At 42.4% G+C, this 16689-nt stretch overlaps 1 protein-coding gene across 4 annotated transcripts in view; it reads right to left on the bottom strand.

The window, feature by feature from the left end:
• The window catches only part of EYA2 (EYA transcriptional coactivator and phosphatase 2), a 203797-nt gene that overhangs the window by 108659 nt on the left and 78449 nt on the right, over window positions 1-16689 (bottom strand). For all 4 annotated transcript variants that reach the window (XM_084854031.1, XM_084854032.1, XM_084854030.1 and 1 more), the window contains exons 3-4: window positions 9957-10005; window positions 5739-5881 (exon numbers count right to left, since the gene is read on the bottom strand). In XM_084854031.1, coding sequence (XP_084710157.1) covers window positions 5739-5881; window positions 9957-10005 — 192 coding nt within the window. The remainder of the gene's footprint in view (window positions 1-5738; window positions 5882-9956; window positions 10006-16689) is intronic.

The following is a 16689-nucleotide window of genomic DNA, read 5'->3' as shown; positions in this document are numbered from 1 at the left end:
CATGACCAGGGCTCAGCATTGCCCCTCCTGGATAGGGGAAGATAATTATGCAAATTATTGCCCTAGGCTGCGGTTCAGTCCTCTGTCTTGATTCATACATATATTCCCTAGGAGGAGAAGGAAGATGATAGAACCTGGATCTCTGCACAATTAGAACCTGGATCTCTGTGCAATTAGACATTGATGTGGGGCGCTCAGTCCACATTCTATATTATCTGCATGGTGGAGGAGAGGTGTTTACACTGCCCTGCTCTGTGCAAGTCGTGTTTCACCTTGGAGTCAGGGAATGGGGCAGATCCCACTGTTAGGGTTTGGAGATAATGGAAAGACTGCCCCGCAAAAGAGCAGTGATGCATAGACGCCCCTAGAATTTCACAGCCAGTTACAAATTAGGAAAAAAGAACTTAGGCAGAATTCCCATAAGAACATTACCTACAGGACAACAACATCCCCCTTGCCAAAGGCAAGCCAATTTGTTTGGGCAACTGTGGAGTGATTACATGCCGCTATTATGTCAGACTCCATTGTTGCTACTTGACTTGGACTTTTGTGGGGAAAAGAAACTGCTTTTCATAACATGACATTTGTATTCTGATTACGATCAGCAACATGCATACAAACACTCAACCCATTACAGCTCTGGCCACGATTAATCTTCTGTGACAAGCTCTTTCGGGAAGCCCGTTGTCAGACAGAGAAATAACTTGGCACTAAATTAATTTCCACATAGTTCTCCGTTTTGTCTAGGAACTTGGGATAGTTTTATTTCTGAGCCAAAAAAACAATAGTATTCCATTGTTCTTGGTTGCCTGCCAGGTGGGATTTTTCAGAATGTACAGCATCATATGCATTACCTGGTGGCAGGGGGAGAGAAGGGGAGGAGAGGAGAGACTATTGTTCAAAAGATGCAAATAGGTAATCTATAGGATTTATTAGCGCCATATGGGCCTAGTTTCTGTATGCCCTAAAGACACTAGCCAGTAGCCAGAGGACTGCTTTTCACCTGCTGTTAATAACGACAACTGTTCAGCATTTGTCTTGGCATCCATCCAGCTGATACGAGACACAAATGTGATTCTGGAAAACGAAATCTAAACCCTTCTCTACTTGTCTCAATAGAGATTCATGTTATAATGCCAGGCCTTTTCACAGAGACTGTTTGGAGCTGACCATAAACCCATTTTATGGAGTTCCATTTAATACACTTGCTTGTTCACCCAATCAGGCACTAATTTCACCTAATATTTAATTAGGGATGGTGATCTTTTTTAAAAAAGTTAGCATTAGATTAATCTAAAACATTCATAAAATAATGCTGGCTTGGCCAAGAGCTTTATGGGTCCTGGTGTTTCCTGACTGCCATGGAAAGTCAGCTGACAGTTTTAAAGTTGGAAGTTGAATCTCTTCAGGCGAAAACTAGTACCTGGAAGGCACTCTTTTCCCTAAGGTCCAGGCTGCTTGGCCGTCTGAGGATACAAAGTGCTGCTGATTCAGGATATATGATGTTGGAGTCTGGCTGCTCTGGTTCAAATCTTTTCCCTTCAGCATCTTAAAATGCAGTTGCTTAAAGATTTAATACAATTTTAATTCTAAAACAAAGTGAAAGCAGAAGTTTTCAGCTCTCTTTCTCTCACATGCAAAGGAGGAGGAAGAGGAAAGGAGAAGGTAGTACATGAGCCTGAGACACTGGCCAGGTTCGGATGACATCCCACAACTTGTCGCGGGTTATTTAACACATGATGAGCTGCAGTGCCCAGGGCGCTAAGTTGCATATGCAACCATTGCTTGGAGGTTGTTGAGTCATGTGAACCCGGCAAGTGTGAGTTATGCGAGGGTTAAACAACCCTCATGTAATCCTAAACACACTTGCTGGGTTCAGATGACACAACAAAGGGGGGCGATGGGAGTTGCATATTCAAAATGGCAGCTGCACATGCCCCACAGCCTCGCTGTGGGTTCAAAAGCATCCCAGTTTCGCCTGTTTAGTAACTCAAAGAACTTTGGTCTGATCCAGTTGATCTCCATCCATAAATAATCCACGGTACGCTGTCATGTCATGCAAACGGCCCCACTATGGGGTGGAGATCGTCTGGACCAGGCCAAAGTTCTTTGAATTTCTAAATAGGTGATGCTGGGATGCTTTTCACATGGTAAAAGTAACAGGTGGCCCAGCTCTATGTCCTAGTACATGCTGTTCATCCAACCACCTTGGCTACTAATATTTCATATGCTCTTGTCCTCTCATGTACTCATCTCCTCCTCTGGGATAGGATGGACTGGGGTACGGTGCTGGGGAATAGTGGCCTCTTATGAATCATCCTAAAAGAGGTCAAAAGATGGTGCTGATTTGCATAAAATTTGCATATGCTAATTTATATGCATAGAGGCAAATTTATAATTTTAATAGAAATACAGTACATCTCACCATAGTATGACCCGACTGTAACCTGTGTGCCTGTTTAATCCACTGTTTAGGTGCTACCTGCTGATGGACAATGGTTCTTATGGTTCTTTATATTTAAACTGGAATTGGACATGACAGACCTTCAAAGACAGGACAGTCCTCTGTAAAAGAGGACACATGGTCACACTTATTTTATTATTTTATTTTTATTATTGCATTTATATCCTGCCTTTTTTCCTCTTGCAAGGAACCCAAGGCGGCTTACATTATCCTCCTCCTCTCCATTTTATCCTCACAACAACAACCCTGTGAGGTAGGTTGGGCTGAGAGTGTGTGACTGGCCCAAAGTCACCCAGTGAGCTTCCATGGCTGAGTGGGGACTAGAACCCGGATCTCCCAGCTCCCAGTCCAACACTCTTGCCACTACACCCACACTATGCTGGGGTGACATAAAGAATTATGACCTGGCATCTTCAGTACTAGTGCAATGTCAGACCTGTTGGCCCTGATGCTTAGCCTCCAGTCCCCCAGCACCAGTTAGGTTCTGATCTATCCAGAGCTTTTCTGCTTGGGTCAGATCATGAAAAGGCTGCTTGCATCTCAGCCAGCTACGACAACAACCAAAATACTACAAAAAGTGTGTGATATATTTGAAGCGCAGGTTCATTCTTTGTCTTACATTGCCGTAACATTGCACTGATTTGCTACTACAAGAGCTAATTTTGCTACTTCCAAAGTTATGCAACTCACTGCATAGGACATTCCAACTTTGGGGGCATTTCAGCGATTTCATTTTAATGCAAAATCATGCACAGCATTAGTCCATGAATGAGAAGTTCTGCTGAGAAAACAAAAGCCAACCTCCACCTCCCAGATACATCTCCAACCTCCACCTCCCAGATACATCTAACATGATATCTATTTGTGCAAGATGAAGTGTGGCTATGTTGTGAGCACACAGACTCTAAGCTGCTGAAATCTCAAAATCAGAATCTCAAAACGAACACCTGCTCTTTATCAGCTTTGCTACAGTGTATGTTTGAAAATACATACTGCATGTACACATAAAATATAAGCACTGCCATCATCTAGAGCAGCGGTGGGCAACTTCCAGGGGTTGGGGGGTTGCATTGCCCCCCAGACCACACTGGGAGGCACAACCCTGCCCCACTAACAAATTTGACGCTGAAATCTGGCAGTGCACCTCCCCTGCAATTTTGCTTGGAATCAAGGTTCGCCTTGTTTTCAAATGAAATCACCACTTTTTTTTTTTTTTGCTGCTGCTGCTGCTGCTGCTGCTGCTGCTGTTACGTGTTGCCCACCCCTGACCTAGAACCTCCTATGCTTTACTGTAAAGAAATCTTGGCTTACCAGTTATTGAACATGTACCACTCAGGACCAAAAGCAGCAAAGATTCTATGCCAGAAGTTGATGGAATGAGGAACACTTTGTCTAATCTTACTGTTGTTAACATGTAAGACAGTCCTCCTTCATAATGGATTTATTCTTTTTTTTTTCTTGCTGGTTTTCTGTGCTGCTGTTATTGTTTTGTTTTAATATTTGTTCTGTATCTGTTGAATGTATTGAACACTGTCCAGAGAACTTTGATTATTGGTGGGTTTAAAAGTACAGTAAGTAAGGGAGCAATCCTAAGGCTGCTAGACAGCGGCTAGACAGCCATAGGATTTTTTGTTTTCTGGGAACCACCTCCCTGCCCTGTCCTGCCGCCTCATAGGCAGTGCAGTTTGTCCTGCACTCCATGCTAGGAAAAGCAGTGCAGAGCAGGGGAAAAAGGGGGCATTCCTGGGGGTCATAGAATCATAGAATAGTAGGGTTGGAAGGGGCCTACAAGACCATCAAGTCCACCCCCTGCTCAATGCAGGGCGGTGGGGAGGGGACAGCAGAAGCGCCAACATGAAACTTCCTATGCGCCATCAGGCCTCCCTCCCCTGCTCCAAGGAACCCCAGCTAGCCAGCCGAAATTGGCTGTCTAGCCGCAAATGCAGGGCAGCCATAGCGTGGAGGAGAAGATCCCCTCCGCACTCCACCCGCCTTGCATTGGATAGTCAGTCTCCTCCGAATTTGGAGGTGGCTGACTATCCCCATAGGATTGCGCCCTAAGTAAATTAAGTTGGTGCAAGTTCCTTCCTGACATTACTCTTGCCACAGATTTAGAGCTGTCAGGAGCGCCCTAGCTGCCTCTTGCAGTCCCTTCCAATAGCCAACTCAGGACACAGACGACGAGGATTCTTTCCAAGGCTTTATTCCTTTATTACTTTATGACTCTTTCAGATACTAATCACTAGCCACTAAGCAAGGAACAGCACTGGGGAAAGATAGCAGAGTAGCCTAAGCTCCAGGTAAGGCAGTTGGTCCCCGTTTGAAGGAGAATCACGGGAAGACCCTGAACTTATGGGCCAGGGAGAGATCCTCCCTCTTTCCCTTGGGTCCTCGGGACACGACCGTTGTTTGAGCGCCAAACGAGCGGAATGCCTCCTTTCGGCGCCCTCCATCTGTCGTCGCTCCCTGTGTCTGCGCCAAGCGTCCAGCAAGCCCCCCTCCAGCGCTCTCTCACTGCCCAGGTCACTATCTATCCCAGGAATGCTGGCAGGAGGAATCTCTCCCTGCCGCTGTGCCTGTGAACGATGAGCGAGCTCCTCTCCCACGGACTGCTGTTCCTCCTCAGAATCAGAACTGCTCTGGGGCTCTATGGGCTCAGTTTCCACCCTGACAAGAGCATGTGCATTCACTGGGCCAGAAAGTGGTGTGTTTCCCCCTCCAGTTTAATAATATTAACCAATAGCACTTTTCTTGTTGCTTTTTTGATGCCTTGCATTTCCTCTGTCTAATCCATGGTACTATCAAAGCACTCTGCTATCTATTTTTCTCTCCCAATCTATACTCCTTTTCAGATGAACCCCTCCATGCATTCGCTGAATACGTGGAACATGGGGGTTGGGGGGGTGGACCTCACCCACTGGCTACAAGCCTGATGTCAATGCACATGTACCTGACATTCATGCATACAGCTGTACCTGCTAACAGTTCCTTTCACATGTATAGCTGAATGCATGATTATTGGGTGACTCCAAAGAGCGTGGTCCCATTCCCACACCCACTGAATTTCTGGAGGGCCTTATCTGCCTGAAAGTGCCATTTATCTTTCATTAGCAGTGACATTAGGATCCTAAGATTTTCCCAACTAACAGTTGTTGATGCTCTTAGTCTTACAAAGTCATTTCTAAATCACATCTCTGCATAAAATGAAGCAAGACACCCGCTACACAAAGCCAAGTTTCTTTTAGAAAGATCAAGTAGCTAGCACACTACTCACTGTAGGAAGGTATTCCATAAGGTTGCCCAGGTGGTGGATATGCAGTGTAAGCAGCAGTTTGCTGGATTCCTGCACTGTACTGTGTCTGTCCATATGTGGCCATTGTTGGAAAAGATGGGACGGTTACTATATGGGGATAATGTCTGTTAAAAAGAGAGAGAAAGAGAAATCTAAGACAAACAATGGATGATTTTCAACAATGACATCTTGTTGACTTGAATAATTAAGTCCACTCTTACGCTACAGCACACTTTTAAACCATTCGCACAAATTACTACTTTTTGAGCAATCAAGGGAACTGGGGTGGTATCTGACTGTAGTACTAGTCATAGTTTTACCCAGCCAAAATTATACCTAGAGAGATCTAGCCTAGAGCCAAGCACTCAGTTATGTGTGCAGTCCCCCACTGGGCCAAGAGAAATACAAACGCTAAAAATCTAACGCTAATTTCTTTTTAGGGGTGCAGATAGAGATATATTCACTGCATTTTGTTCATGAAAATGGTCCTGCCCATTTGCAGCAGAAAATGGCTGTGCATGGCACTGACTGGATGGCTGTCAGGTCCTGGCCTAGCTCGATGACAGGCTGCAACTGGGGTCCAGTTCAGGCGTGGATGGATGAGGATCAGAAGGGCAACAGCCATTGTTATGGACAGGCTGGAAGTCAGGCATGGATTGGACAGACAAGGAGCAAAGGGGCAGAGGCAAGTGCAGAGCAAGTCAGAAGGACAAGCTCCAAGGCAGCAATATGGGGTTGCAGGGGCCAGATGCAAAGACAAATGCAGGCAGGGCTCACAGTCTAAGGCAGACATCAGAAAAAGAACGCAGGAGAGTAAGCACAGTCCTCGCACTCAAGGCAAGCTGCTCGGACCGAGGAGCTGGCTTGGCTACAAGGCTTTTCTACTGTGTCCTCACCCACTTGGGGAATCAGTTCAGTATTCAAGCTGGGAGGTTAGCTGACTGTCTTGAAGCTGGAACTGCAGCCCAGAGGGCACCCTTTTTCCTAAGCGCTGGTCCGCTTGGCCTCCTGTGGAGTCAAGAGGGCTGGTTTGAAACCCCGTCCCCCTCCATGCCTTCCAGTGGCAGATGTGCATCACAACCCCATCCTTGCCAAGAGCAGCTTTTCAACTTTTTAAAAAATGGGTTGTGTAGTTATTTTAAAATAGTAGTAGTATTAATAATAATAATAATAATAATGATGATGATGCAATGAATGAACTTTGAATTGAATTATTTTCAATTGAGTTAAATTACATGCTGCATTAAAAAAGGCAGTCACCATCTTAACCACGGCAAAGGTGAATAACAGACTACTGAACCAGTACTCGAGTTGCTGGTTAGGAAGTCTGTCAAAGGTATTGCAAAGGACTGGGGTAGGGAGAAAGAGAGGAACCTGGTCTCATTTGTATTTGTGGGAGAACAAGCCACAGTGAGTCTTGCTGTCTCCCATCCAGTATTGCCAGAACAGCCACAGATGGTTGCTGTGTATGTATGGACATACACAGGACAAAATCAGATTCGGATATCCTCTACTTTGGGTGACACCAAGATTTCTTTTGGCTGAGTGAACATGCACAAAGCGTGTGGGAAATGTTTCTTAGCAGGCACACCTTCTGTAACAGACATATTTCCAGAAGTGATTTTAGACTTAGAAAGGTATCAATTATATGAAAAATCCAGTTTTTGAAATTCTAAGATCAGATCAGAACTTGTTTGCTAAGCATCAAAACTAGAAAATATTGGTGGTTGTCTACATCACTGAAATCTGTCTTATTTCAGAAAGAGTTACAATCAAATGTTTAATATATTTAAAAAACAGTAGTAACAAATATTCACATATTTTCACAGATATTCCACCCCTGTCTGTGTACATGGTACACAAACCCATTATTTATTTATTTGTTGTTGTTGTTATTTAATAATATTATTTTATTATTATTTTATTATTTAATATTATTATTTAATAATATTATTTAATATTATTATTTGTTATTATGATAACAAACCCATTATTGTTTACCTAATTAACAAAAGCAGTGAATCAATTTCACCTTCACTTGGTAGGAGTCCTTTTGCTCTCTTTTTGCCTCTAATTCACAGCTTGAATGCTAACACTGAACCGAAAAGGGGTCCTTCACATAATGCTCCTGCAATGATGCTACATAATTAGATGGCATCATTCCAGGGGCATTGGGGGGGGGAGTGATCCAAGCAAACCACCACTGTGAAACTTTTGCAAGTGAAAAACAAAATTGTTGTCAAGATTCCCTTAGCCCCCACTTTACTTCAATGCCCAAATATACACAGATGAGAGGCTTCAGTCTATAGCTTTTAATCCATTACTTCACAGGGTCATACAGATGCAAATTCTCAGAGACTCTCTGTCTACAAAGGAACACCTTCAGGGGATTCAAATGGGATTTACGAGAGTTGCCCGCTGTTTGAAGAGGGAGGTGGTCTGGCTAGCCTAACTTAAAGGAGGGGAGGTCCCTCTCTTCTTGTGAGGCCTCTAAGCACAGCTTTTCATGCAAGGCCAGTTGGGTAGACCATCTAAGTTCCGCCCCTGCCTTCTCTCTCTTTGCTCTGTGTCTGCGTCTAGCATCTATTAAGTCATCTTCCCCAAACCCCACCTCCTCCTGTTCACTGCCTTTCATGGGGTGGGTGGGTGAGGAGGGACCCTCACGCTCAGCTATCTGGATGTTTGTAACCTGAGAAGCAGGCCTACTCATATCTGGAGTAGCCTGGGAAAACACCTCTTTTTTCTGACGGTTCATGTCTGACAGTTCTCCTTCAGAATCTGAACTGCTATCCAACTCCCTGCGCTCATAAACATCCCTGACAATTGTAAAGAAAAAAGGAAGAGGTGGGCTTGTTTGGCACCTCCTTTTGCTCCTTGCCCACCCCCACCCCACTGGCCACTGAAGCCAAAAATTCATTTTTGGATAAGCCCAGTTCAAACAAATCAGTGGTGAAAAGCTTTATGTTATACTTTTAGGACTTGAATTAAAAAAAGAAACAGATTTTCAGTATGTTTTGTGAAGGCTATATCCCTACCAGTCCACTAAAACATATGGATAATCTTAAATTATTGTATTTTGTTTATCTTTACTGTCTACATTTATACTACGTTCATTGTTTTTGAAAATATTGGATTTGATTTTTATAAAAATGTACAACCCACCCCCCAATAATTCAAGTTCGAACACTGATGATGGTATCAAAATTCCATGGACAGTCTAACACTAAATCAGTGGCTCAGTTCAGATACCATACCAAACCATGGTTTGTGCTAGCCATAGTTTTGAATCCATACCGTGATTTCAGTTTTACCTGTTTTTGTTCTCTGACCTCTTAGCACTCAGCTTTTAAGTACACTTCTGTGTCTATGGTACAGCAGCCTCTGGAGACACAATGATGGCTCTAAATATGGTATATCAATTCAAATACTGCACCAAGTCACAATTAGCATAAACCATGGTTTCCAAAACAACTTCAAAATAATGGTTTCTAATTTTAGTTGCTGGTTGATCACAAATCATGATTGGTCAATTCAGGCATCATGCAAAGCCGTAGTTAAGCTTCCCTAACCATAGTTTGATGAGATGGCTGAACTGATCCATTCTCTGAATGTTAATGAGGGGATTTACTTTGAGTTGCTTTCCAGTTAGCATTCTTCAGCAACTAAGTACAAGTTCAAGTGCTCTCATAAAAACAATTAGGCTTTCAACATTTGGTTAATTAATTGGTTTAAAACCTTTTGATTGCTTAAATAGGTGCCCCTGATTAATTGAGCAGAAGAGTTTTTAATAAGTGAATTAGTTTAAACATAAGGACTGACAAAAACTGTGGATGACATTAAGTTTAACCTTAGAGACTTTCCTTCCCAAGTTAAAGAGAAGGCCGAATGCTTCTTCTAAGATGGTGCCTGCTTTGAAGTGTGGGCATTTTCGGAAAAACAAGAGCTTTTTTCTTTCAGAATTATTCATATGCAAATGTATGCAGATTTCACCAATTGTTCAATTGAACACACATATGAATAACTGATTAACAGCAGAAACCTAAGCATGTCTATTCAGAATTAAATCCCACTGAGTTAAATGGGACTTTCTCCCAGGTAAATTTGCTTTGGATTACAGCCCAAGATTAATTTAACTGGGCGACAGCTCTATTGATAATACATTTATTTGACAGCAACCACAGATTAGTAAGGCTCTCTTACTTTGTAGTGTAGAGATGAAGAGAACACGGAGGTGCAGTTTTGCTGTTGCCTACAAAACAAAATTAGCACAATTAACAACACCAACTATATTGATGCCAATGAGATCACCATCTGTTAATGACTCTCCAAGATCTTTGTATAATTAGAGTCTAGAACAATGACATTCATAATTGGCCTCATAGGGGATGGGTTATCTTAATACCGAGTGACTTCAGTAGCCCATGACATTAAAGCAATGGAACGCATGAAGGACTTCAGATTGTGTGATTGGTCCTGAAATAACGGATACTCTGGGTCCACTGTTCATCTCAGAAAGGGACACACTGATAGTGGTACAATGTACAATGAACCATTTAGCAGAACGAGGGAGGAAACGGTACCAGAATAACAAAGGAGCATTTGCAAGTAAAACTCAACCAGAATTAATTTAGGTCACAACTGCCTGATAATGTTCATCCAAGGACACCAAAGAATCTAGAAAGGCAAACCACAGAAACACTAGCTAACGTATTTGACGACTCATGGGGAACCGGCACAGTCACAGCACCCCACTTCAACACCTCCATAGCTGCTATTTGTAGTGAGAGAGCCACACATCTTTGTTAGGGCTGTGTAAGATAAGATGGATTTTTGGTGTTTACCTATTACCACATATAGCCACCTTAATTTACATCTTTACATTGCAATTTAATGACTAGAAACTAAGGTCCCTGGATTGGGGAAGAAGCGTTTTAACACACAGTCCTCTAGAATCTAGATATTTCCACCATCAGCAACAACACCACTCAATATCCCACTAATAGCAAGTTAGGCTAATGCATGAGGCAAGAATCATAGGAAGTGTCAATTAAGGCCAGAAATGGAAGTTTGCATTTCTAGGAAATGGGGAGGCTCAGAACTTAAGATTATAGGAAGAGCCATGCCAGATCAGGCCAATGGTCCATCTAGTCTAGCATTCTGTTCATACAGTGGCTGACCAGCTGCCTGTGGGGAACTCACAAGTGGTACATGAGTGCAATGGTACCCTCCCAGTCATGTTCCCCAGCAACTGGTGTACATAGGCATACTGCCTCTGATACTGGAGGTAGCATCAGCACTAGTAGCCATTGATAGCCTTCTTCTCTATGAATTTGTCCAATCCCCTTTTAAAGCCATTCAAATTGGTGCCCATTGTTATATCTTGTGGAAGTGAATTCCATAATTTAACTATGTGTTGTTTAACTATGCCTTTCTCTTGGTACCAGCACCAACAGAGGCATGTTTGATGGGGACATGAAACAGAGCCTTTTTGGTGGCTGCACCCAGGCTCTGGAACTCCCTGCTGAGGAAGGCCAGGTTGGCCACCTCTCTGTTGTCCTTCCACTGGCAGGCAAATATGTTTTTATTCAGGCAGCTTATATGCCTTGGCATGTAAGCTGGTCTGTTGCTGAAGGGTTTTTTAATTGGTTGATTCTGTTTGTTTCTTTTATTGTTGTGTTTTTAATTTAATTATTTTTATTTTATGTTTTAACTAAGATTTTATTTTTAACCTGTATTTTATTGTCAGCTGCTTTGAGTGCCATTTTTTTGATGGAAAGGCAGGATAGAAAGTAAATACATAAACATATTCTCAGGATGGTATGAGGGCCAGAGAACTCAGGTTGATATCAAACACTTGCTATGTGGTATACATATTCAGAGACAGCAAGTGCTGTACCTTCTTCTACATATCCCAGGAAAATGTGTATACACTATTGTTCAATAAGTAGTATTGTTCTAGTGTACATCTACTGAACAGGAGACAGTCACAGTTACCCAATTTTCAGTCAGGATGTGCCCCCATCATCACAAGAGGATTGTCCTCATTAGGAAGTCATCTAAAATGAGACAACTTCAGTTTATACAGCAATTCATAAGATAGTGAATTAAACATCACACACATGTTTTATTTAATGAAATATGCAAATACATTGGGAATCTAAATATAAAGAAATAATCCTATGGGCTCATGTTTTATTGTTATTCCATAAACCCTGCGAGAATATTTCCAAAATATCTAGCGCATGCTTCTACATAAGAGTTCTGTATTCATTGCTAGTTCTCTTGGAAATTATCCTCAATATACAATTTTGTTTGCCTCTGATGTTTCACTGTCTTTTTATCATCGCTTAAAATTAAACAGAGCACCGTCTATTCGAAGCTGTCTGTTATCAGTTAACCTTTTATTTCCCCTTCTGAGAGCAAAGTACCTGGATTGTAGAACAAGTTTCTAGTAATATTTTACATCGCTCTCTCTCTCTCTCTCTCTCTCTCTCATATGAATTTGAACTTGCTGCTGCCAATTGTGGTACAGTAGGTGCAGAGAGAAGGGCCTGGTTCAAACATAATGGCCAAACCATGATTTGGGTTTCAGGCTCATGTGCTCTTCCTTCCCCTCCCTGCTCCAATTAACAATATTTTGCTATACTGTCTGAATCTGGCAAACTAGTATTACCACACATTATAATTTGCCTGTAATCCAGAATTGGAAACCATGGTTTGAACTAGTTTTTCCAGTTTGGGTTTGGAGGCAAACCATAGTCCTAAACGTACAAAGCCCTGATGCATTCTATCAATATATAAGCAAGTCCTCACTGACTAGCTCCAATGCTGACATCCTGTGCACTGACTATCCCCTCCCACTTTGCATCTGCACATAGAGCATGAATACAAACTGGAAGGAAGCCTTTGCACATACAGCTGTTATGTGCAAAGGTTTCCATGAGATCTGGAACCTCAATTGTGTAGGGTTTCAGATTGTGTGGAAATGCGTACAGCTGAACATGCAAAGGTTCCCTACCTGCAGATGTTCAGGCCGCTATGCATAGATGCCACAGGGAGGGACCAGTTGGCATGTGTGATGTTGGGGGCAGGGCTGGTCAGTCCCCACTTACATATTGACAGAATGCATGAGCACATCATTTGTATAGGGGCCATGGTTTGTGTCTCAGACATCATACCAAAATATGGCTCACTTAAACCAGGAAGGTAGGGTGAGAACAGGCCAAAAGCCTATTCATGTCATGAACCAGGACCCCGAGCCCTCATCCTCAGAGGATCCTGACCTCTCATCCTCAGAAGAAGATGCCCCAGAGTTAACTCTTCAGGGAGAGGACTCAGTTACATAAAATTGTAATGAGATGTCCACCTCCTCAAGACCTAGTTTTCTAGGAAGACCACATGGACCTGCCCCCTTGGTCCAGAGGAGGTCACATTGCCATCCTCAGATTCTGATGACTCCAGCCATGAAGATAGCAGCATGCCACAGCCACTGTTGCCGCTTGAGGCTGCTAAAACAGACCAAGTTCCTTTAAAAGAAAAGGCCTTAGTCAGTACAGAGGTGAGACTGACCAGCTTAAATGAAGCCAAACCCCTACTTAAGGCTCAGTCACAATCTACAGCTCGTTGGAGCAACATAGAGACAAGCTTGCCTGGCTTCCAGCCCCAGTATCATATAGAGCTCTCCATGGTGCTGTTTGCTTCCTATTCCTGCCTTCCTGGGAAACCTAACTTGCCAAAAAAACCCTGTAAAGACCTGATCCACAGGGGAACCCTGTAAGCTAGGCCTCACCAGTGCCCAATGCTGCTCAGCCCTCACCATGACAGAGCAGAAAATAGATATTCATGATGGCCAAACTATGGTCTGAACGCTGTCCAAAAATGCCTAGCGTCTTCCACTCCTATCCCCACCATAATCTTTCATCTCCTCTGCCCCAGACATAGAAAGCTACCACATATAAAGCTGCCTTATTTACTGGGTGAGACCACTGGTCATGCTAGCACATGCTCTACCATTGAGCTATGCTCTCATCCCCTTTATAGTCAGGATTATGTGTATGTTTTGATTCTGTCAGTGCTCCTGCAGCACTCAGCTTTCTTTTCTTTAAAGCAAGTTTCTAGACCTTATACGAGGAAGATATACTTGAAAGTGTGTGAGCAATAACAGCTGAAATGTCACGTATGGAAAATAATACAAAAATTCTGCAAGTTTGCTCTATTCACAAAAAAATAGCATAGAGTGTATTCAGTTATGATGATAATGGAAGCTCAGCCCTGAAACTTTTTCTGCACAGCCAACCTCATGTTGAGTAGCAGGACATAAAGCTTGAACCAGCAACCTTTGAGGCTGTGGAGTATTTCCCTTGCCACTGCACAATATTCTCAGCTTGCCAGAGGCAGGATGCTGAACAATACACACTTGTTCTTGGAAAATCTCTGCCTCGGATTTTGTTGCCGCTGGGAAGGAATTTCCCCTCGAGGTAAGATTATCTTGCATCTGAGTTCTTTTGCATTTCCTGCAATTTGGGGCATGACCCACTTTGTCTGGAGTCATCTGGACCATTTCTTCTCCTGACACCTTCCTGCAATGTAGTTTTCTGCTCATGGCAAAATGTGGTATAGTTGGAGTAAGTTGGGGCTTCTGCTTTGCAAAAAGCAAAAGAGTGCAGGACCTCATGGTACCTAGCTTCATGGTATCTTGCACCTCTATGAATCCATACAGAATCCACGTTCTGTAATGCATTTTTCCGTATGAACTTTATGTATGTATTTTTTCAGTAAAAATGTTAATATTACCAATAGGTCTCCTGATTAAGTATTAAGGCAATTTCCAGATCCATTAAGCCTCTCCTGTCCAACCCTAATCTCATAACACTATCAATGTCTTACAAAGTTTCCGATAAATAAACAGATTCTTAACTTATTTAAGCTTTCTCTAGTTACCAGATATGTCAGTTTAATTATAAACATTTTAACCAATCAATTGATCAAGGACATTTAGGCTGCAATCCTATACTCACTTACCTGGGAGTAAGCCCCATTGAATTCAACGGGGCTTACTTCTGAGTAGATATGCATAGGATTGTGCAGTTAATATTCTTCCATTTACTGGCTAGATCAGTTTTTGCTGTTATTAAATTAACAATAATTGTTTGATTTTTAAATTTTTTATCAGATCTTTGATATATCCAAGTAGAACTCTTACCCTGACATATGCATGCCATCAGCGTTTGATCCTGAGCACTGCAAACCAATATTAAAACTTACTCAGCCATTTTGGTTATTATTTTAATAAAAAAAGACTACTATAAATAATAAACTAAACAGGATGATTCTAAGCATGTTTACTCAGAAGTAAGTTCTATTAAATTCAATGGGAATCACTCTCTAGTAAGTGTGTTTAGGACTGCCACATTTTAACTGGGTTAAGATTCCATTTGTATAACAATTTGTAATGTTATACAAATGTTACACAAATTGTAACTTCCCCCCTGGGGAAGGAAACGGCAACCCACCCCAGTATTCTTGCCATGAAAACTAAATGGATCAGTACAACCAGAGATATGTCGGCATACCATTGGAAGATGGGACTCCCAGGTCGGAAGATGGTCAAAATGCTACTGGGGAGGAACAGAGGATAAGTTCAACTAGCCCCAGATGTGATGACGCAGCTAGCTCAAAGCCAAAAGGATGGCTAGCAGCTGATGGTGCTGGTGGTGAACGACGAATCCGATGTTCTAAAGATCAACACACCATAGGAACCTGGAATGTAAGATCTATGAGCCAGGGCAAATTGGATGTGGTTATTGGGGAGATGTCAAGACTAAATATAGACATTTTGGGTGTCAGTGAACTGAAATGGACTGGAATGGGCCACTTCACATCAAATGGCCACCAGATCTACTACTGTGGACAAGAGGAGCACTGAAGAAATGGAGTAGCCTTCATAATTAATAATAAAGTGGCTAAAGCAGTGCTTGGATACAATCCAAAAAATGACAGAATAATCTCAATTCGAATTCAGGGTAAGCCATTTAACATCACAGTGATCCAAATATACGCCCCAACCACAGATGCTGAAGAAGCAAAAGTAGATCAGTTCTATGAGGATCTTCAGCACCTACTGGATAGTACGCCAAAAAAAGATGTTATTTTCATTACAGGAGACTGGAATGCTAAGGTGGGTAGTCAAACGACACCTGGAATTCCAGGTAAGCGTGGTCTGGGAGAACAAAATGAAGCAGGACATAGGCTAATAGAATTTTGCCAAGACAACTCACTGTGCATAACAAACACTCTCTTCCAACAACCGAAGAGACAACTTTATACATGGACTTCACCAGATAGTTGACACTGAAATCAGATTGACTACATCCTTTGTAGCCAAAGGTGGCAGACATCTATGCAGTCAGTAAAAACAAGACATGGAGCTGATTGTAGTTCAGATCACGAACTTCGTATTGCACAATTTAGAATCAGACTAAAGAGAATAGGGAAGACCCACAGATCAGTTAGATATGAGCTCACTAATATTCCTCATGAATATGCAGTGGAGGTGAAGAACAGATTTAAGGGACTAGATTTAGTAGATAGGGTCCCGGAAGAACTATGGACAGAAGTTCGCAACATTGTTCAGGAGGTGGCAACAAAAAATGTCCCAAAGAAAAAGAAAACCAAGAAGGCAAGATGGCTGTCTGCTGAGACACTGGAAGCAGCCCAAGAAAGAAGGAAAGCAAAAGGCAACAGTGATAGGGGGAGATATGCCCAATTAAATACAAAATTCCAGAGGTTAGCCAGAAAAGATAAGGAATTATTTTTAAACAAGCAATGCATGGAAATGGAAGAAGATAATAGAATAGGAAGGACAAGAGACCTCTTCCAGAAAATTAGAAGCATCGGAGGTAAATTCCAGCCAAAAATGGGTATGATCAAAAAC

Source organism: Heloderma suspectum, chromosome 4, assembly GCF_057233095.1.
Source record: "Heloderma suspectum isolate Gila_16-S chromosome 4, 16-S_ref, whole genome shotgun sequence".
Lineage (NCBI taxonomy): Eukaryota > Metazoa > Chordata > Lepidosauria > Squamata > Helodermatidae > Heloderma > Heloderma suspectum.
Note: the sequence above shows the minus strand (reverse complement) of the source record. Positions and strands in the feature narration are given on the sequence as shown.